The sequence below is a fragment of the Castor canadensis genome, chromosome 5 (assembly GCF_047511655.1).
Source record: "Castor canadensis chromosome 5, mCasCan1.hap1v2, whole genome shotgun sequence".
Lineage (NCBI taxonomy): Eukaryota > Metazoa > Chordata > Mammalia > Rodentia > Castoridae > Castor > Castor canadensis.
Window position 1 is genome coordinate 72,064,395 of NC_133390.1, and position 21,662 is coordinate 72,086,056.

The 21,662-nt window shown below is 41.0% G+C and overlaps 1 protein-coding gene across 24 annotated transcripts in view; it reads left to right on the plus strand.

The window, feature by feature from the left end:
* Kalrn (kalirin RhoGEF kinase) overlaps positions 1-21,662 on the plus strand; it is a 660,017-nt gene that overhangs the window by 246,939 nt on the left and 391,416 nt on the right. For 23 of the 24 annotated variants that reach the window (XM_074073308.1, XM_074073309.1, XM_074073319.1 and 20 more), the window contains exon 6: positions 14,318-14,440. In XM_074073308.1, coding sequence (XP_073929409.1) covers positions 14,318-14,440 — 123 coding nt within the window. Of the gene's footprint in view, positions 1-14,317; positions 14,441-20,950; positions 21,477-21,662 lie in introns of those variants that run through there. The other variant, XM_074073321.1, reaches the window with a different exon arrangement.

The following is a 21,662-nucleotide window of genomic DNA, read 5'->3' on the forward strand; positions in this document are numbered from 1 at the left end:
CTATAAAAAATCAAAAAATCCAAGGATGTCCAAATCCCTTGGAACAAGTGACATAATATTTGTGTCTAACCTATGTATATTTTGTCATCTCTAGATTACTTATAACACCTAATACAATGTAAAATGCTAGGTTATATTGCATTGTTGAGGGAATCATAGCAAGAAAAAAAAGTCTATGCATGTTCAGCACAGGTGGAATTTCTTTTTCAATATTTTTGATTCACAGTTGGTAAACTGCCAGATTCAAAACCTTCAGATATGAAAGGTCAACTCTACTTAGAGTTTTTACCATGTTTAAAATGGAATTAACAATACCTTCTTTGTAGTGTTAATACAAGGTCTGTGTGAGATAAACTCTAGAGTGCTTTACACAGGATTTGGTATACAAAGTAGGAGATAGTGTTAGTGTTGTGAAAGTTTGGAAACTGCATGAATTTTCACATGGACAGAGCTGATGTCATCAGAGTGTCATACTACAATGTGGGGAAAACAAAAGGAAGCCATGAAGGGGCAGCAAGGGAAGTGGGGGAAAATCTGGATAAGTCATTGGAAGATTGATGAGTTTTCAAAATTGGGGTGTTCCTATTGTTTTTGTCATACTGAGACTAGACATGAGGGGTCAGAGAAGAGAGTTCATGTGTGAGGAGGTACCAGTTCCTCTTAGAGACTCTGGGTGTAGATGGAGGCTTGTGGAAGCAGGGAGAAATTTGTCTGCAGCAAGATGGTCTGCTTTTGAAAAGGACCTGGCCAAGAATACCAACCAGGCAGAATGTCAGAAAGGACCACATCCCATTTTGCATGAGATCAAACTGATGGATAAAGAACTCAGGAACTGGGAGGCAACTGATTTTCCTTGTGGGTACAGAGTCAAAAAAGCAGTAGAGCAGACCATATTACCGGGGCTGAAGGAGGAAGTGGATGGAGGAAAAACAAGGGCAGGTGATGAAGTGAAGGAAAGACTAAATGAAGCTCTGAGCTCACTGGAAGATATGCTATCAAGGTTAAGAGCATCAATGCTGGAAAACTAGATCTAGGTTTGTATCTCAGCTCTACTGCTTATTAGATATTTGGCTCTAGGAAAGTTAATTAACATCTCTGAGCCTTAGTTTTCCTAATCTGTATAATATAGATGATGATAGTGGAGGTTAATAATGGGGAGATAATTATGAGATTGTTAGGAGGATTAAGTGAGTTGTTACATGTAAAGTGCTTCTAACAGTGCCTGGTACACAGTGAAAATTTACAGGTATTTGCTGCTATGATTTTTGTTACCATTATCGTTATGACTATCATGGAGAGAAATTGAAAAATGAGAAAGGAGGACAGAGAAAGGGAAGACAGAGATACAATACTATTGTGGATACAGTGTGACTCTGACATATAAATTAACACCAAGGGTTCTTCTTAGTGTCTACTAAGTATTCAGACTATAAGATGGCCACCTGGGCTAGGGCAGTGGCTCAAGTGGTAGAGTGCCTGTCTATCAAGTGTGAGATCCTGAGTTTGAACCCCAATGCTGCTAAAAAACAAATACAAGATGGCCACCCACCTTTGGTGCTGATCTTCAGGTAATAGCATATGATAGGAACCATAACTTGCCCAGCTCAGGTGCAAGGAGATAAGAGTGCATTGTGCAACTGTAGGCACTGATATGGCTTATAAACTCCATGGCCCATGAAAGCCAGTATGTTTTACAACTCTTCTCACACAGCTTCCAGGGTCCCTGCACAGGACATGCCAGTGATGACAAGAGTCACCACACTCAAGGTAGCCCACAGTGTGGTGTCCCCACCAGGTATTTATAGTTTTTCTGTAATTCCTCTCAGTCTAGGTACAGTTTGCCCATCAGGGGCTGTTTTACCATTTCACCATGATTTAGTAACATGTTATCACAAACCATCCTTTTCTGTTGTCAGGGAAACAATTTGAATGTTAACTGGAGGCCAAATTATCATGCAGAAGGGGCAAGGGCTTTGATAACCCTTTGCTCACAGTGGACATTTGGCTGTGTTACAGAGAAATTGGGATTTAATAGATTAGCAACATGTAAGGTTGTTAGATCTGGAAGCTGAAATTTAAGGAATTTGGGTATGGAAGGTGAAAGAAATGTGCTATGGGATCAGCAACTTGTCTAGGTCAGAGTCACATCCTGGCTTGGTGAAATTGTTTGACATCCCATCTGTTTACTGAGCATACAGTGATGGTGCCCTCCAGGTAAACAGGCTGAGCTATCCTCCTTGAAGCAGACTGGATTTAGACAAAAGACAAAAAGTCTTCATTTTTATACAATATATAAAAGTATGTAGTCTGACATGCCAAAACCGTGAGGGAAAACAAGTAGCTCCCAAAGCACCTTCTCTCCTTCAGTAGGTATTCATCACACCTACAGGTGATTAAGCCCAGTCCCAGCTCTCTTGCCAGCTGTGGATACCAGTATGATGATGATCTCTTCAGAACCTAGGATCCCCATCAGCCTGCAGGGCTTGTGGGATATAGGAGAGAGCTAGTGTGAGCTGCCTGTGGTGAGGATTTCTTGGGACCTGGAAACTGGACCCACATGTGAGAGTCCTTAATATTTTCTCTGTCTTTCCTTTGCTTTGAAAAACCAGGAAAGCTCAGTCCTAGGAGAGTAGCTAATTGAAAACTAGGGTTAAAGGGTCTTAAGGGTCTTTGACCTGTTTGTAAAAGAACATGTGCCTCAGGTTCATCTCCTATGAAAACAGAATTGTGAAGCTGGGGGAATTTGCCTTTGGTTCCCACCTACTTAGTTTTGGGGCTTATCACCTTTTGACCAGTGTCCCTCTGCCACATCATTTTTAGATTGCACCCTGATTTATGCTTAGAAAGGGCTTACTAAACTGTATATCCAAGACAAACTAATTCCAGGAGGGATTACAGGAAACATTGTATTTTAATAGGCATCTCTTAAGAGCCAAAGGGACTGAGCCTCTAATATAGTGACCGAGCAGGCTGTTGCAGAGAAAGCAGGGGAGGGAGAGTTTGGAATCAAGGAAGTGAGATCTTGTGAGGCATAAGATCTTTACTTAATATCCATGCTCTGTGGTGAGACCTTCCAAAGACAGAAGGGAGACACCAGAGCCCTTGAACAGAACCCTTACAGAGTGTATTGGTCTCTGAGACTTATGTGGGCAAAGATACCCACATGGCCCCTGAGTGTGCAAAGGAAGGATGCCTGTGGGCCAGGTCTGTGCAGTGTCCTGTGGTTACCCTGAGGGGTGCATCTTGGGTTGGGATTGTATCTCAGGTTGTGGGGTGCATCTTGGGCGAGCAGGTTGTGGGTGTATTTCTATATGGCTGTGGGTGTGCATCTCATTCACCCACGGTGAATTGCAGTAGGAATCTACTACAATTTTAAATCATCCCTTTTGTCTGTTTTGTGCTCTAAATAAAAAAATTTAGAAACATGCTCAATATGTGTTAGAATATACTCAGTTTATGGAATTAAAAATCCATCATGTATGTAGCACTTAATAAAAGCATGCTTCTACCCATCATCTTGTTTGAATATACCTTAAGGTTTAAATAGTGACAGTTGTTACCCCTGTTCTACAGGTAAGGAATTGAGATTCAGATCAGTGATAAAACTTGTCAAAGTTTATACAACAACCTATACTGATTTGAATCTTCTGTTCCTTATAGTCTAACATGCATAGGATTTTATTTCATATTTGACTGGACACCTTGTTTCCCAGACCAAAAAAAGTTAACCTGCAAGAAGGTTGTTAATGTTCTGCAAAGCACAGTTTTTATGGGTGGATCACAGGTACCATACCAGTTGATATTGGGATATGCATATTTAGGCAAAAGAAACCCACTTGTTCTCTTCTGTCCTCCGACTCAGTTCATTAAGGTTAAATGTGAATGCTTTTAATTCCAACATGATGTATAACTAAAATATAAAATATTAACAATAGATAGTAAGGTGGTTTGAAAGTTATAAAACTAAATCAGATGTAGTTGCTAAATTCAGTAAATGAAAGAAACAAAAACACAAGATCTTTACTTAATACCCTTGCTCTATGAAATACTTTATGCTTCATTAAAACAGTACAGAACAATAACCTTTTAGCTATCCCCATCTTTATTTTTTTTTATTCATATGTGCATACAATGTTTGGGTCATTTCTCCCCCTTGCCCCCACCCCCTCCCTTACCACCCACCCCACCCTCTCCCTCTCCCTCCCACCCCTTGAATCCGGCAGAAACTATTTTGCTCTTATCTCTAATTTTGTTGAAGAGAGAGTATAAGCAATAATAGGAAGGAACAAGGGTTTTTGCTAGTCGAGATAAGGATAGCTATACAGGGAGTTGAGTCACATTGATTTCCTGTGCAGTGTGTTACCTTCTAGGTTAATTCTTCTTGATCTAACCTTTTCTCTAGTTCCTGGTCCCCTTCTCCTATTGGCCTTAGTTGCTTTTAAGGTATCTGCTTTAGTTTCTCTGCGTTAAGGGCAACAAATGCTATCTAGTTTTTTAGGTGTCTTACCTATCCTCATATCTCCCTTTTATCTAGTGATCAAAGTCCAATCACCTTGTTAAGTTTGCCCTTGATGTAATGTTCACATATGAGGGAGAACATATGATTTTTGGTCTTTTGGACCAGGCTAACCTCACTCAGAATGATGTTCTCCAATTCCATCCATTTACCAGCGAATGATAACATTTCGTTCTTCTTCACGGCTGCATAAAATTCCATTGTGTCTAGATACCACATTTTCTTGATCCATTCGTCAGTAGTGAGGCATCTTGGCTGTTTCCATAACTTGGCTATTGTGAATAGTGCTGCAATAAACATGGGTGTGCGGGTGCCTCTGGAGTAACCTGTGTCACAGTCTTTTGGGTATATCCCCAAGAGTGGTATTGCTGGATCAAATGGTAGATCAATGCCTAGCTTTTTAAGTAGTCTCCAGATTTTTTTCCAGAGTGGTTGTACTGGTTTACATTCCCACCAACAGTGTAAGAGGGTTCCTTTTTCCCCACATCCTCACCAACAACTGTTGGTGGTGGTGTTGCTGATGATGGCTATTCTAACAGGGGTGAGGTGGAATCTTAATGTGGTTTTAATTTGCATTTCCTTTATTGCTAGAGATGGTGAGCATTTTTTCATGTGTTTTTTTGCCATTTGAATTTCTTCTTTTGAGAAAGTTCTGTTTAGTTCACTTGCCCATTTCTTTATTGGTTCATTAGTTTTGGGAGAATTTAGTTTTTTAAGTTCCCTATATATTCTGGTTATCAGTCCTTTGTCTGATGTGCAGCTGGCAAATATTTTCTCCTGCTCTGTGGGTGTTCTCTTCAGTTTAGAGACCATTTCTTTTGATGAGCAGAAGCTTTTTAGTTTTATGAAATCTCATTTATCTTTGCTATCTCTTAGTTGCTGTGCTGCTGGGGTTCCATTCAGAAAGTTCTTACCTATACCTACTAATTCCAGAGTATTTCCTACTCTTTCCTGTATCAACTTTAGAGTTGTGGTCTGGTATTAAGATCCTTGATCCATTTTGAGTTAATATTGGTATAGGGTGATATACATGGATCTAGTTTCAGTTTTTTTGCAGACTGCTAACCAGTTTTTCCAGCAGTTTTTGTGGAAGAGGCTGCTATTTCTCCATTGTATATTTTTAGCTCCTTTGTCAAAGACAAGTTGGTTATAGTTGTGTGGCTTCATATCTGGGTCCTCTATTCTGTTCCACTGGTCTTCATGTCTCTTTATGTGCCAGTACCATGCTGTTTTTATGTTATTGCTTTGTAATATAGTTGAACCCAGGTATCGTGATACCTCAAGCATTGTTCTTTATATCATTTGATCAATGTAGGTTTGAAGTCTACTTTGTCAGAGATAAGTATTGCTAGTCCTGCCTGTTTTCGGGGGCCATAGGCTTGGTAAATCTTCTTCCAGCCTTTCATCCTTAGCCTATGCTTATTTCTGTCGGTGAGATGGGTCTCCTGTAAGCAACAAATTGTTGGATCTTCCTTTTTAATCCATTTCATCAAACGGTGCCTTTTGACGGGGGAATTAAGTCCATTAACATTAAATGTTAGTACTGATAGGTATGTGTGATTCCTGTCATTTAGTTGTCTTAGTTGTTTGAAGGTTTGATTGTGTGTACCTAAGTTGAGGTTACTCTCTACTGTCTTGCTTTTTCTTTTCCTGTAGTTTGGTGTTGCCTGTCCTTTCATGGTTATGTTGGGTTTCACTTTCTGTGTGCAGAATCCCTTGAAGAATCTTTTGTAGTGTTGGCTTTGTGGTCACATATTGTTTTAGTTTCTGCTTATCATGGAAGACTTTTATTGCTCTATCTATTTTGAATGATAGTTTTGCTGGGTAGAGTATCTTGGGGTTGAAGTTATTTTCATTCAGTGCCCAGAAGATTTCTCTCCATGCTCTTCTTTCTTTTAATGTTTCTGTTGAGAAGTCTGGTGTGATTTTGATGAGTTTATCTTTGTATGTTACTTGTTTTTTCTCTCTTACAGCCTTCAATATTCTTTCCCTAGTTTCTGAACTTGTTGTTTTAATGATATGTCGTGTGGTAGTTCTATTTTGATCTGGTCTGTTTGGTGTTCTGGAGGCCTCTTGCATCTGTATGGGACTAGATTTCTCTAGATTTGGGAAATTTTCTGTTATTATTTTGTTGGATATATTACGCATTCCCTTTGCTTACACCTCTTCTCCTTTTTCAATGCCCATGATTCTCAGGTTTGGTCTTTTGATGGAGTTGGTGAGTTGTTGCATTTTCTTTTCACAGGTCTTGAGTTGTTTAACTAATAGTTCTTCGGTTTTTCCTTTAATTACCATTTCATCTTCAAGTTCTGAGATTCTGTCTTCTGTTTGTTCTGTTCTGCTGGATTGGCCTTCCGTTTTGTTTTGCAGTTCTGTTTCGTTCTTTTTTCTGAGGTGAGGTTTTCCGTATTCTTGGTCATTTCTTCTTTAATGTTGTCTATTTTTGTCCTGAGTTCATTTATCTCTTTATTAATCATGTTCTTTGTTTCACTTTTGTGCTTATACAGTGCTTCTATGGTTTCCTTTATTTCTTCTTTTGCTTTTTCAAATTCTCATTTTTGTTGTCTTGGAATTTCTTGAGTGTCTCCTGTACAGTTTGGTTGACCCTATCCAGTATCATCTCTATAAAATTCTCATTGAGTACCTGTAGTATGTCTTCTTTTAGATTATTCTTGTGGGCTTCATTGGGTTCTTTGGCATAGTTTATCTTCATTTTGTTGGAGTCTGGATCTGAGTATCTGTTTTCTTCATTTCCCTCTGGTTTCTGTACTAATTTTTTGCTGTGGGAAAACTGGTTTCCCTGTTTTTTCTGTCTTCCTGTCATTGCCCTTGGTGTTGTTATTGTCCCTGTACTGTGTGCAATTAAGTATTTTCTAGCTTGTAATAATCGCACTGGTGATATTTAGAATGGAAGGGTGAGAGGGGATTGAAAGCAAAGAAGTTAAAGGAAAAGGGAAAAACAAATAAACAAGTAGAAAAAACAAAACACAGAAAAAAGTTTCAAAGATATAAAAAGGGAGGGATAGTGTACTAATTAACTCTAAGCTGAACAGGCATTAGAGAGACAGAGAGGATTGAAAATAGAAAATAAATAAAATAAATAAATAAAAAGAAAATTAGAAAAATAAATGAAAAATAAATAAATAAATAAATAAAATATAAATATAAAAAAATCTCCAAGTTCATATGCAATAAAGTTTCAGCTGTCATAATTTTGTTGTTCGTCCCTCAGCCTCTAATCCTGGAGATGGTGCCTTAGAAGTAGTTCTGTCATTGTCTCATCAAAGGGGGAAAAAAACTGGAAAACCAAAATAAAACAATACCGCACAAAACAAACAAAAAAAAACCCCACAAAGTGTCCCAAGTTCAAATGCAATACAGTTTCAGTAAGATTTTCAGCATGTAGGTATAGTTCAGTTGTTTTCTCATCAAAGGTAGGGAGAGAGAAAAAAAAAAAAAGAGTCTGGAGACAGGTCTGTGAATGGCTATCTGAGGCTGTGGCTCACCTGCCCGCTGCTGTCAGCCTGCTGTTGCTGGAGGTGTTATTTATGCAGATCTCAGGAGTGAGCTTAACACTCACCTGGCCCTGCAGACTTTGTTTACTTAAGAGTTCTCCTGTGCTCGAGCCCTGCTACAAGCTTTCCCCTTTCCAAGCACACTGGGGGAGGTGACACTGCACCTGCTTTCTCAGGCTGGCGTGTTTATTTACAGCTCATGTGGGAAGTGGGTTTTCTCCCCTCTCCTGTGCAGTTTTCCTCCCACCACCACTTTTACAAGCTTTCCCGCTCCTGATTGCTGGGTGTGTGCTGCTGCTCCTGCCTTCTCCGGCTGGCTTGTTTGTTTACAGTTCACGTAGGATGTGGGTTTTCCCCCCTCTCCTGTGGAGTTTTCCTCTCTCCACCATTTTTACAAGCTTTCCTGCTCCTGGTTGCTGGGCGTGTGCTGCTGCTCCTGGCTTCTCTGGCCCAGCTTGTCTATTTACAGTTCCATGAGGGATTCCCTTCCCCCCCTCCTTCGCACTCAGGGTGCCCCAGCCTCTTTACTACATGTCTTTTTTGTTGTTATTGCTTATTATTCAGGTTTTTTTTTTTTGCCTGGGTGGGGGTCGGTCTCTCCAGGGGGCTATGCTGATCTGGCCCAGGGTTGTCTGTGGGAGTACCGCGGTACCGCTTAGCTCACCTTGTGGTCTGTGTCTTCCCAAGCCATCTGGGCACTGGCGGCAGCCTGGGGGCCCTCCTGGTTTCTCCCTTTAACGTGAAATGGAGATGCTCTGTGCAGGCTGGAGGTGTGGAGGGGTCAAAGTTTTGCCTCTTCTTGGTGATTTTTCCTGTAAGGTGTATCTCCAGTGTCTCTCCAAGATTTTATTTTAGGAGGCACGCTTTCTGCTTCCTCCCTCTAGCCGCCATCTTGGAATTAAAAAAAAGCTATCCCCATCTTTAAAAGAAAACAAAGAAAAGGTTTCTGTATATTTTCTTTTTTTTTTTTTTATTTTCCCTTATAGTTTTTTGTTTTTTATTTTATTTTATTTTTTTTTTCATTTTTCTTTTATTATTCATATGTGCATACAAGGCTTGGTTCATTTCTCCCCCCTGCCCCCACCCCCTCCCTTACCACCCACTCCGCCCCCTCCCGCTCCCCCCCTCAATACCCAGCAGAAACTATTTTGCCCTTATCTCTAATTTTGTTGTAGAGAGAGTATAAGCAATAATAGGAAGGAACAAGGGGTTTTGCTGGTTGAGATAAGGATAGCTATACAGGGCATTGACTCACATTGATTTCCTGTGTGTGGGTGTTACCTTCTAGGTTAATTCTTTTTGATCTAACCTTAAAAGGTTCTTTTTGATCTAACCCTAAAAGGTTTCTGTATATTTTCCTAATTTGCATTTAAGTAGATCCTTTAGCATTTACTATTTATTAAGTACCTGATTTGTATATTTTTACTGAATTTTAGCCAGCATAAAAAAAATTACTTAGCTTAGTTTAAAACAAAAGATGAAAAAAATCTCAAGTAGCTCATGCGTAACATTTTTCTTAATGAGACAAAACTATGTTAGTTTCAGACACACAGATAAAATTTCATTATTTAGACATTAACTTTACTATTGAAGGAATTTTCTGGTTATGTTACATTTTGTTGAATGCAACATTTGTGTCAAAAAAAGGCATATCAAAAAATATTAACCACTGTTGAGATATTTTCTTTTTTTTCTTTTTTACATCTTTGTCTCAGTCTATCCAAGTATCTTCTAGGGGGTCAAGGGTCAAACTCAATGAGACCACATCATAAACTGTCCTAGCTAGAAGTAGTTTAGAAAAAGTTTGCTTCTCTGGAGATTAGCAACCCTAGAGCCTGTGGCCAACTCTCTTATTCATTCATTCAATAAATATTTACTGAGAGAAGTGGAGCTGTTTGGATCAACTTCCCCAGGCACCTGCACTCCTTCCTGATGGGATAGCAATGGAGGAGGTGGCAGCAGGATGTTACCAGTTGAGTGGCCCTATGAGAGAAACAGCACCTTTCCTTGGCTGGAGTACCACAGTGCCTGGCAGCTGCCTTTTGGACAGTAACTGGCCTGTGGGGCTCAGACAGAGATCTTCCAGCCATGTAAGCAAGAAGCAGGACATTGTTCTAATTGGACACTTCCATGTACTCAGTGAATGTGGCACTGGATAGAATGAATGAGTTCTAGACCCTGGGCTCCACTTTTCTGAACCTGTGTATCACTCTGTGATCAAAACCTGATGATGATACCCTTGTGGGATTGTTTTGAGGGTACAATGAGATGATGTATGTAAACGGACATTTCTAACTTGAAAGCACCCAACAAATGCCAGGACAGAGCTGCTTTTCTCTGGCTATTAAACAATGCCAGGGATTAGGGATGCAGTTCAGTGGTAGAGCACTTGACTAACATATGCACTGCCCTGGGTTCTATCCCCAACATTGAAAAAAAAAAAAGGATGTCGGTTTTCTCATTGACACTCTTTTATTCAAAATGCTGGAAATGTGAGTTATAGCAATGAATATACATTCTGATCCAGGAGATTCAATCAAACCATTTATAATGGAAAAATACATATTCCATAGATTTACAACTTGAGCCTATTGTAAACCAGGAATACTCACCTTCATTTTGGGAACCTAGTCCTTGCAAATCAGGAGAAGCTCAGAAATAAAGTTGATTTGCCCTCAGTCTCATGGAGAGTTAGTGACCCAGCCAAGCCTTGAACCAGCCCACTTCTCATCCTACCTGACTACACACACAGTTGTCTCTGCAACCTATTCCACTGAACATAATAGAAACAACTGACCCTTGCAGACAGCCAGGCACCCAAGAATGGAAATTATATGCAAGTAAGTAGCAAGTTTAGGCCCAGAGTAGACTTGTGAATATACCTTAAGAAGCAGAGCAGTCATCTTGGACTGGAGACATGGCTCAAGCAATAAACCACCAAAAAAAATCAATAATCTAAGAGAAAGCCTAGTGAGATACCTAGTCCCCAGACCAGGTTTTTTTCCCTCTTTGTCTGAGACATGTGCAACCTCTTGTACCTCTAGAACAAGTGAAACTTTGTCAGAATGCCCTCAGCCACCAGTGAGCAGCTCATGTGCTCCAAATGCAGACTGTGGAGTTGGGTAGAATGGCACTCAATGCTTATAGCATTCTGCAAGAATGGGGTTCAGCAAGGTGCACAGTTCCCACGACACTCTTCTCTTGCCTGCCTTTCAACTCGCTTTTGCATTGCCTTTGGCCCTGTTTGGATGCTGTCCAGCTCTCCTTGCTCTGTAGTCTAGCAGGGACCTGGTGCAGAACAATCTAATCATTATGGTGATAGCACATAACTTAGCTGCTTATTTGCATATCTAAATAGTCGTTTAACAAAGAATTTAGGGAAGGTCACTTCTGGGCTACTGAGATACCAAAGAAAGAATTTTGGGTGAAGACTTTTCAGTCACAAGTTCAATTATTTTGAATCAGAGTTGAGATACAGAATTTTAAAAATAAAAAAATTACAGAATGAGAACCTTCTAAACTCCTAGGGTACTTGTCTTCTTCCCCCCACTTGCCCTTAATAATATTAAAGAAACAAAAAAGCACTGACCAAGTGCCTGTGATGTAGGGTTGGCTGTGGCTAGTGGACTCAGAATGGCATACACAACACAAATATTGTCCCAGCCTCTACAGGGGCCCCAGCCTGAAACAAATCCTCCACACTGGAGAGTAAGAATGATACTTCTAGCCTTTCTTTTTTATCGGTGGAGGTAGACAAAAGTGACCTGAGTAATTCAAGTGAGAGAATAATCTCCAAATCATGCACATTTGACTTTGGAAAGTGATATTTTTATGCTTAGGTGTGAGTTGTTACAGCCCTGATGTCTCTCTCTGGACCTTCAGACACATAAATCTAACTGTGCCTATGACACATCTGCTTAAAATGCTCATAAGCTCTCAAACTCTGTGCATCTAAAACAGAGCCCACTCTCTGACACATGCACCCCCTTCTCACCCTGTCCTTTAGACAGCCCCTGTGGTGGCTCCTTCAATTGCACAACCCCCTTCTCACCCTGTCCTTTAGACAGCCCCTGTGGTGGCTTCTTCAATTGCACACACCAGAATTTGGCTGTTTCTTCAGTTCTTCCTCACCCTCCCCAATGGATGGTGAGCCCTTGGTCTTGCCCTCAGGACCTCTCAGATCTTCCCACTTATCTGAGTTCACTGCCACTCCCTAATCTGGGTCTCCATGCTCCCTGCCTCACCAGAATTGCTGTCACAGCCTCCCAAGCCTTCCCTCCACTTCAGTTCCCCTTCACTCCACATCACATGCTGCTATCACAGCTATTCACTTCCATGCCTAGCCTAAGACCCTCCACTGACACCTTATTGCAGACCATTCATGGTCCATGTTCCCTGAAGCCTGTGTGCCTCCCTGCCACATCTTATTGCCAGGTTCCAGAAGCATAGTCAAGGTATCTTCAGTGCCAGTGAAGTACTGGGCTATCCCTAACTCTGATCTGTGCCCACCACCCCCACCTTTGCCTGGAATATGCATTCCACTGAACTTCACCTGGGTGATTCCTACCTGATGTTAAGGCCCAGTTCAGGGGCCCCCTCTCTTGGAAAGCATCCTATGCTTTTCCCTCCTATTCCTTCAAGGGTGGCTGTGGGACTCTCCCTATTGTGCTCCTTCAGTAGTTCATATTGGGCTCTATTATATCTGTAGACTTCTTTTTGGCAATACTGGGGTCTGAACTCAGGGTCTTGCATTTGCCCTGAGTCACACCTGCAGCCCTTTTAGCTTTAGTTATTTTTTGAATAGGGTAGGTTCTTACATTTTTGCTTAGGCTGGCCTGGGCTGTTAATCATCCTATTTATGTCTCTCGCATAAATGGGATGATAGGTATATACCACCATGCCCAACTTTTTATTGGTTGAGATGGGATCTCACTAACTTTTTACCCAACCTGGCCTAGAACCATGATCCTCCCCATATCTGCCTCCTGTGTAGCTGTAGTTATAGGCATGAGCAACTGCATCCAACTTACAGACATTTTTTTTTTTGTAGTTGTGATTTTGAGTTGTATACCAGGTTGGATCTGTGTCCATGCCAGCCTTCTACACTGGCCTTTAAGCCATTTAATCTCAAGAACCACATTTTAGTTGTTTTTCCTCTCTGTCCTCTTGGACAGTATCTGGCATATTTAAGGTGTCCCATTAAATGTAGGTTGAATGTAACTGAAACAGTGAGCTCACTCTTCTGTGTGAAGGAAAAAGCTGGTACAGGAAAACTTTTGCAGTCTTTGCTTCTCTTGCAGCCTGCTCCTATGTTCAGCTCCTCCTTGTCCTACCTGCAGCTGGCTATAGACTTTCTACAGGGATATTTCTCACACCTTTCCTGGTTGTATCACTTGGCCATTCTGGGCAGAAAACTACACAAAACCCACCCAACTTAAACTAGTGTGAATAATACAGAGGATTTCTTAGCTCAGGTCCTCAGGAAGTCCAGAGACAACGTAGAGATCAGGCAAGGCCAAGTCAGGGTGCTGCCTATTTCCTGCAGCTGCCTTGCCTCCATCCCTTCTCTCCCATTGGCTTTACCCCAAGGCTGCTGGCAGATGGCTGCAGCAATATGAGGTCAGTGACACAGAGGACAGTATCAGAGAAAAAGAAACAACATATAAAGAAGTACGTTTCTGTGTCCCAGAAATTTTCAGCAAACTTCCCCTCACATTTTATTGGACTGAATTGGATCACGTTCTTATTTCTGAGATCATTGAATAACTGGGAAACGCAATGCACTGATTGGCGTAGGTCTGGCATCCTGAAGAGCTAGAAATCCCCTGGAGCCTGGATTCTGGTCAGCTCTTCTTGAAGTGTGCAGGCTGCCTGGAGGAGGGGTGGATACCTAAATGAGTGCTTCAGGCTGTTCACCTTCCCCCCTCAGGATCTGGAACTAAAACAAAAGTGGAACCTTTCTGAGGATTTCTAAAGTTTTTATGAAGGAACGGTAGCTGCCTGCGGATAGTAAACAGCTTCCTCCTCAGTCTCCCCATTCTCTCACTCGTTTTCTCTTTTTCCCTTACACTCTATAGAGGACTCAGAGGCTGCAGATGGGTCTTTATGCTAAAAATGAGGGTTCTCCTGTGAAACCAGACTGTGGCCCACCCTGACTCTGAGAACCATGGCTGCTTCTCAGTGGGTACCAGCAAAGGGGCTTTTTTTCCTTTCAGTAGCTCTGAACATTTTGTCCTGTTGGATCCATGACCCTTCTGACTACTCTATACCCGCTTGTCCCCTCTAGATGTTCGACTGGATAAGCCACAACAAGGAGTTATTTCTCCAGAGCCACACAGAAATTGGAGTCAGCTACCAGCATGCCCTAGACCTCCAGACGCAGCACAATCACTTCGCCATGAACTCCATGGTGAGTGGAGAGATTGTTCTTAACTGGCTTTTGAGACAAGGGAGTGGGGAGAGGTACTGGGGTAAAGCATGGGGAGAAGGACGAGACCAGAGTAAGAATAAGGAGCTCTGAACATGCTGAGTCCATTTAGCAGAGTGGGGACTTGTGCAGGGCCTGTGACCAGCCAGCTGTTCCTAGAGCACATTACTGATCCTACTCTACACCGTGAAAGGAATGTGCTTGGTGTTGCAGGAGGCATTAGCTCAGCATAAGACTAGAAGAAGGACAAGTCACCAGTTCCACTCCACTGACTTCACTGACATTTCTCAGTCCCCAGCATGTGTGAGTCACTGCGCTGGGGTGCAGGGCCTTAAGCTGTGGCACACTGGGGAGGGTTGAGCGAATTAGGGCTGTTTACAGTGGGAAGAGGAACCCTATGAGACATATGATTACTGCCTTCAGGTATCTGAAGGGCTGCTTTGACAAGAAGGGAGTAGAATTACTTCATGTTGGTCCAGGAGGCAGAAGTGTCCTGGGATGGCAGTGTGAGGGGGAGGCTGCACATGGGGTATGGGAATACGTGGGAGTGAGCTCCTATGATGGGGAGTGTTCTAACTGAAGGCTGTTTGCTAGCTGTGTAGCCACAGGGAATTTGCCTCTCTGTGCTTCCGTTCCACCGTCTGTAAAATATAAATAGTTATCTTATAAGGCTGTTTGAAGAATCATTGAGTTAACTGTAAAGCAGTTGGAACTGTGCCTGGCACATAAGTCCTCAGTAAATACTTGTGTTATGATACTAATTAAGATGCAGAAGTTTGGTCCAGATGATATGCATGATTAATCCCTCATGAACCTAATACTTTGGAGTACTATTTTTTTTCCACATGGTTTCCCCTAGGTTTTTTTTTTTAATCCTTTCTGTCCTTAAGTCCATTACATTCCAAATACCTGTAGCCTAAGTGTGCCTCCACATACCTCTTTCTGTCTCTTCTGCCAGCTCTGTCTTCTGCACTGTTAATTCAGAGGAATAGCTCCACCATTCCCAATATATCTGAAAACCAGAGACACTTACTCTTTTCAGTAGCAATGCTGGGAGTGGGGCAAGTGTTAGAAAAATACAAACATGGAGGATTACAGAGGTCAGGAAGGAAGAGAATTCCATTTTCTACCAGCTTGTTTTAAATATGCTGTGCACTAGGCTTAATGCACTGAAGAAGAATTAATTCTCGCCTCAAGTTCAGCATTTAGTTGGAGATAAAACCCCAGACACTCATGGTATAGCTTGATACGTACAATGGCAGAGCTACACTGAGTTAACTAAGAACATTAAAATCTCAGCAGGAGGAAAGAAAACCAAGAGTTGGTTTCTTGCTCTTACCATACACTCATCACCAGCTGGTAGGAGATCTGCTCGTCAAAGATACCAGAGACTGGGGCTGATGGAGCAGTCACCATCTCAGATGCTGCCAATTGTTTTGCCAGACAAAGTATGAAGCCCAGCACATGCTGGGTTTGAAACCTTTCACCCAGAAGTGGCAATTCACTCCCATTCATTGGCCAGCTCCAATCACAACACTAAATCTAGGGATCATGTTGGCATAGAGAGAGTAGTATAGTTGTGAAAGCTGTTGGATAGAGAGAAACATCAGGAGGTTTGTACAGAAAGATCATTGGCTGCAGAAAAGAAGATTGTGAGACCTGCAAAGAAGTCAACACTGTCCTGTGTCTTCCTCTAGATGTAAAAACTCATTCCCTCCCAACTGGTCTATAATTATTTCTCACCTCTGCCTCACTTTAGTCACAGAGGAGCAAAGCAATTGATCACTGGTGATTAAGAATGTGAACTCACATCTAGTCAAGTTTGATTATCTGTGTGCCTTGTGGTTTCCTCTGATGAGTTTCACATATTCTGTGCCAGAATCTTCATGTCACCTGACTGCCTGGCTGTAAGGCAGACAAACTCATTTTAATAAGCAACAAAGACAAACATAATTAGCAAGGTAAGTTTGCCACCAACCCCTGTGAAACAATGAATGTACTACAAAGTGAAATGGAGAAAGCCTTTGGCTTTGAATTATCTGCACTACTGTTCTCCTCTGTTAGTATGGATAACTGAGAATTAATGGTACATTGGAAACCTTTGCTCTGACAAATTTACTGGTGAAGTCTGCATTTTTAGGACAAAATTGAGGAAAGAAATTTATTGGAGGGAAATATTCTGGAACAGAGAGCAAGAGAAGAGATTTAATACCCAAAAGCCAATTAATGTGTTCTAGCCGCCCCCCTGCAGCCTCCCTTCAGTGGAATATGCCAGTACTCTGAGGCCTCTTTAGCTTGATTAAGCTGGATCTCCTCTTGGGCTTCAGGCAGAGGAAGGGGAATCCCAGGGTTGTTTGATCAAATTACCTGGCACCTGTGATTCATAAACACAGCTCTGTGCAATTGTTAACTGGGAAGTTTACAGGTTTATTATTAAAAGGAACTTCCTACAAAAAGAGATGGCAGCATCCCAAACAGGTTACAGGAGGGAATTACAGGCTTCTTTTCCCTGGCCTGAGTGATCATGATGCTGCCAAGTAACAGAGGAATGCAAGCAGCTGCTGCTCGAGCCCAGTGACTGCTGGAACGATCTGTTCTTCAGGGAAAGTGAGAATGTGGATAGTTCTGCAAATTCATTGAGGCATTTCTCTCTCTGGAAATTGTACCCACACACCCTACATACACCAACACATCTATTACATAAATGTACGTGTAGCATGCTCTGTTTCAGGCTGAGGTGATTCTTTGTTACTGAGTTTTGTTTTACCACTGAAATAAGCCAGTGATTCCTTATTTTAGGGGGAGGTCACAGGCCCCTTGGAAGTCAAATGAAGATTGTGGGTACACCAGAGGAAAGTATGTATGAACAATTTTTTAAATCATTTTCCAGGAATGCAAGGGAATCCTAAAGCCTCTCAATCAATCAACTTTCCCAATTTAAGATTCAAGAACTTCATGACTTTTGTGTATGCGTGTGGTACTGGTGTTTGAACTCAGGGCCTTGTGCTTGCTAGGCAAGCATTCTTTCACTTGAGCAATGCTCACACCCTTTTTGCTTTCATTGTTTTTCTAATAGGATCTTACATTTATGCCTGGGCCAGCCTGGACTGCTATCCTTCTATTTACACTTCCCATGTATCTGGAATGATAGGCATACACCACCACACCCAAGTCCTTATCAGTTGAGGTGAGGGCTTGCAAAACTGGGCACGAGTGCCCATGCCCAGTTGCTTCATGGTTTCTTTTTCACTCATTGAACAAATAAGGGTCAGATATTGTGCTAGCTGTTGGGCATATAGTGGTAGAGAAAACAGAGATGGTGATGTCTCATGAAGGCTTCACTGGAGAAACAGGTGTTAAAAATATAACTCTACAAATAAATAATTACAAACCAGCAGTCTTCTGTTAAAAGAGTAAGGAATATAGTGACAGAGGGCCAATTTAGATGAGGAACAGGGATCAGGTACATTTTTCAGTTAACAATCAGTATGATTAGCAGTATATAAATGAACTCTACAATATACCTCAAAAATTATAATTTAGTAAGTCCTAGGTATATCAGTTTGTAAATTAAAAGGATCAGCCTACAACTTACCTGTTTTTAAAGTTTTGTTTTCTTGTGTCTAATATTTATATATTGGTTTAAGACCCAATTCCAGCCAAGGCAACCATTACTGAATGTATTAGTGTTTTAGGGTTGCCATAACAAAATACCACAGTCTATGCCTTAAAGAACAGAAACTTGCTTTCTTATAGTTGTTGATGCTCAAAGCTCAGGACCAAAGTTTTGCAGGTTTGGATTCTCCAGAGGCCTCTCTCTGTGGCTTTCAGATAGCTTATTACTGTGCTCTCATATGATCTTTTCTCTGTGCACATCCCTGGAGTCTCTCTGTATGTCCTAATCTTTTTTCTTTATAAGGACAACAGTGGAATTGGATCAGAACCCACCTTGATGGCTTAATTTTAACTTAATTACCTCCTTAAAGACCCTATCTCCAAATGCACAGTCTGAGATTCTAGGGGTTAGAGCTTCCACATACAGATTTTTGGGGTGCTATTCTGTCTATAACACAGATAAATAATTGCATAGCATTATAATCATGGAAGAAAAATGAGAAAATTCCTAAATTTTATTTATGAATTGGTACCTATAAGAAAGCCCACTGTTAAATTCTGGGGGTGTGGGGGTGATATCCTGCTCAGGATATACATGAGCAAATCTGGAAGAAAAAAGTTAAAATGGGTTCATCTTTTAGATTTTTGTCATAACATGACTTTCACAGTTCCCATAAGGGAATCCCATTCTTTTGATTGACAATAAGAATAAGAATAAGAATAGAAATAATAATAGTGAGACCCACCTACTAAATTCAGTAGGAAAATATTCTCTGGCTTCCTGCATTGCCTCAGAAAGCCTGGTTTCCTGAGCTCTCCGGGGTCTTCCTCTTTCTGCTGTCTGTTGTGGAAGCCTTTCTCATAAATTCTACTTCTCCTGAGTGGCCTTCTTCTCTGCTGGGAGTGTGGGCAGCTGGAAGTAAGTCAAATTCTGGTATGCGTAGCCACATGAGTTCTGGTTCTTTATGAGAAAGACTCACAGGAGTATGTACAAACATAACACAACTTATTTACAATTTTAATTAGCTGGTTCTTTTGGAAAAAATAAATTGCTTATGGCTTCTGTCTAGATTTTTAAAATATGAACTGGTATTCATTTTCATTTATTATGACTATAGGATTTATATTAGTGATAACAACATGCACCTGGGTGGTGGAATGCCTTCCTCGTGTGGTACGCTTGATAGCTGCTTTAATCCTATTAATTTGCTCACCAGAGATACATATTGCCACTTGATGGTGTGAAAATTGAACGAATTGCAACAAAAACCTGTGATACTCTTTGTTTTGAAGGAAGGTTACAAGTGGCAACACCAAGGAAAAGTTATATCTAGTGCAAGAGAAGGAAAGATTCTAAGGCAGGTGGTCTCCCATTCCCATTCTGAGAAGTATTGCTGTGGGGTTCTCTGTCATCATTGTTTCTTGGCAGCCCACATGAAGATACTGCAGCACTTCCTATAGCAACAGGATTTCTAGATTTTGTCCTAAACACATACACAAACAAACATATTTTCTGTCATAATGTCACTCAGTTTTGGGGCATGCCATAGCTGCAAAACCCCTGGCTAAACAAAGACTATGGAGAAGGCAGAGGATGGGAAGGAACAGGAGGAGGGGGAAGAGGAAGAAAAATCATCATAATCTTAATCTGCTTTGGTCTTTTAGTACAATTTTTTTCCCAAAGAATCATGTAGGAAGCTTGCTAAAAATGCAGATTTTGGGTTTTTTTTACTTTACCCCAATCCTGGAAAATCATAATCTCTGAGTGAGGCCCTAGGAATCTGCATTTTAAATGTTTCCCAGGTGACTTATATGCATATTAAAGTTAGAGATTTGTTGTTCTGTGGAGCTCCTATATATCAAACAGTCACTCTCTAAGACAAAAGTGTGCAAGTTCTGAAAGACAGGTCACTTCCAGCACGACTTCCTGAGGAGCTCTGCAGACCTATCCTCCACTGAAACTAGTAAGAATTATTTCAAAGCAAACATTTAAGGTCTTTGGATTGAATTTTATTTCAAAAAATAACCGTGGGGAATTGTGGTAAAGCTTATTTATACTCAAAAATTGCCATCAGTTTTACTAATCTGTAAAATGCATAGACATGTGTATGGTTAACTTTTTATTGTGGTCTTATGATTAAATGTAAAAATTAAAAATTTATTGTTGTAAAATACTTTCCATAGTCTGATGTTATCTTTCACAGTAGTATTTTTATAGTCAATAGTACAAAATAAGCAAGCTCCCATGTAGATACATTTTTATTTCCTTCCTGATTAGGGAGTACTATAAACATTTCATTGTTATTTAACAATTTTCCATTATCTGCTTTAATAGTGTAACTTATCAATTTTTTCTATTCCATGTATGTGCTACTACAGAGATTTGTAAATGGCCTTTTTTTCCTGTATTTTAAAAGCAGACATATTAGTTAGTACCTTCTAAACAAATAACTTAAAATCCAAGGAAAAAGTTAAAAAATAGTCTCTGGAGGGCTGGAAGGATGGTTTAAGTGATAGAACACCTGCCTAGCAAGCTCAAGAACCCGAGTTCAAACTCCAGTACTGCCAATGAAATAAAGTCTCCGGAAATAGTTCTAAGTGCATACAATAAATGAAGAAACAGTTTTTCAAGATATCTACTAAAACTTGATAAGAACAATATATCCATGGTATTTGAACCAAGGTCGCCTTTCTCGCTCTACCCTCCTGCTGTGGTAGAATGGAGCCTGTACTCCAAACTGTTGCAACCAAGAGCATAGGATCTCCTATCCTCCAGCAGCAACTGAAGGACTGTCCTCCCAGACAGGGCATTTTTTATTTTGCCCCAAGCCACCTGTTGCTGAGGCTATGTTCTGGATGAGTGTGGCCGAGAAGGGGACTCTCTTCTTCTGCCCAGCCCTCACTCAGGGTACAGCAGCTGTACTATGGATGCAGTAGTACTCTGAGAGTATTTGGGCCCCAGTCACCCTTGCTGGGAGAAGCAAGCCAAGAAGACCTGAGGCTACTCATCCCCTTCCAGTGAGAGTTTAGCTCCTAAAGTGTAGGAGCACACCTACTACCCCAACCCTCACCCCAACTCTAGAGCCATGACTCAGAGACTTTGCTTGAGGGTAGAAACATACTGTAAAACAGAGCCCCAGTCTTTCCCCAAATGAACAGACTTATTTATAACAGAGAATTGAGAAGTTTAAGGCAACCGCACTTGCAAAGATGCCCAGGGGAAGGATCTGGTGAAAGGCAATTGGGAGAAGATAGGTTAATTGAGATATAGGTTAACCTTTAGGCCTGATTGTTTTCCAGAGAGAACTGGGAAAAGAGAAATAATAAAGGAAATTCTTTAGACTGAAGACAAGTGACCCCAGACAGTAATTTGAATCCACACCAACAGACAACATTGGTAAAGGTAATTATGTAACTATAAAAGACAGAGAAATACATATTTCTTTTCCTTCCTTCTCTTAACTGATTTCAAAAGCAAGTGTGTAAAATAATATGTACCTGATTTATAGTTGTGCCTGTAACATTAGAGATGTAGTATGTTTGTTGATAAAAGCACAAAGGAGGTGGATGGAGGAAAAAACGTACTAGG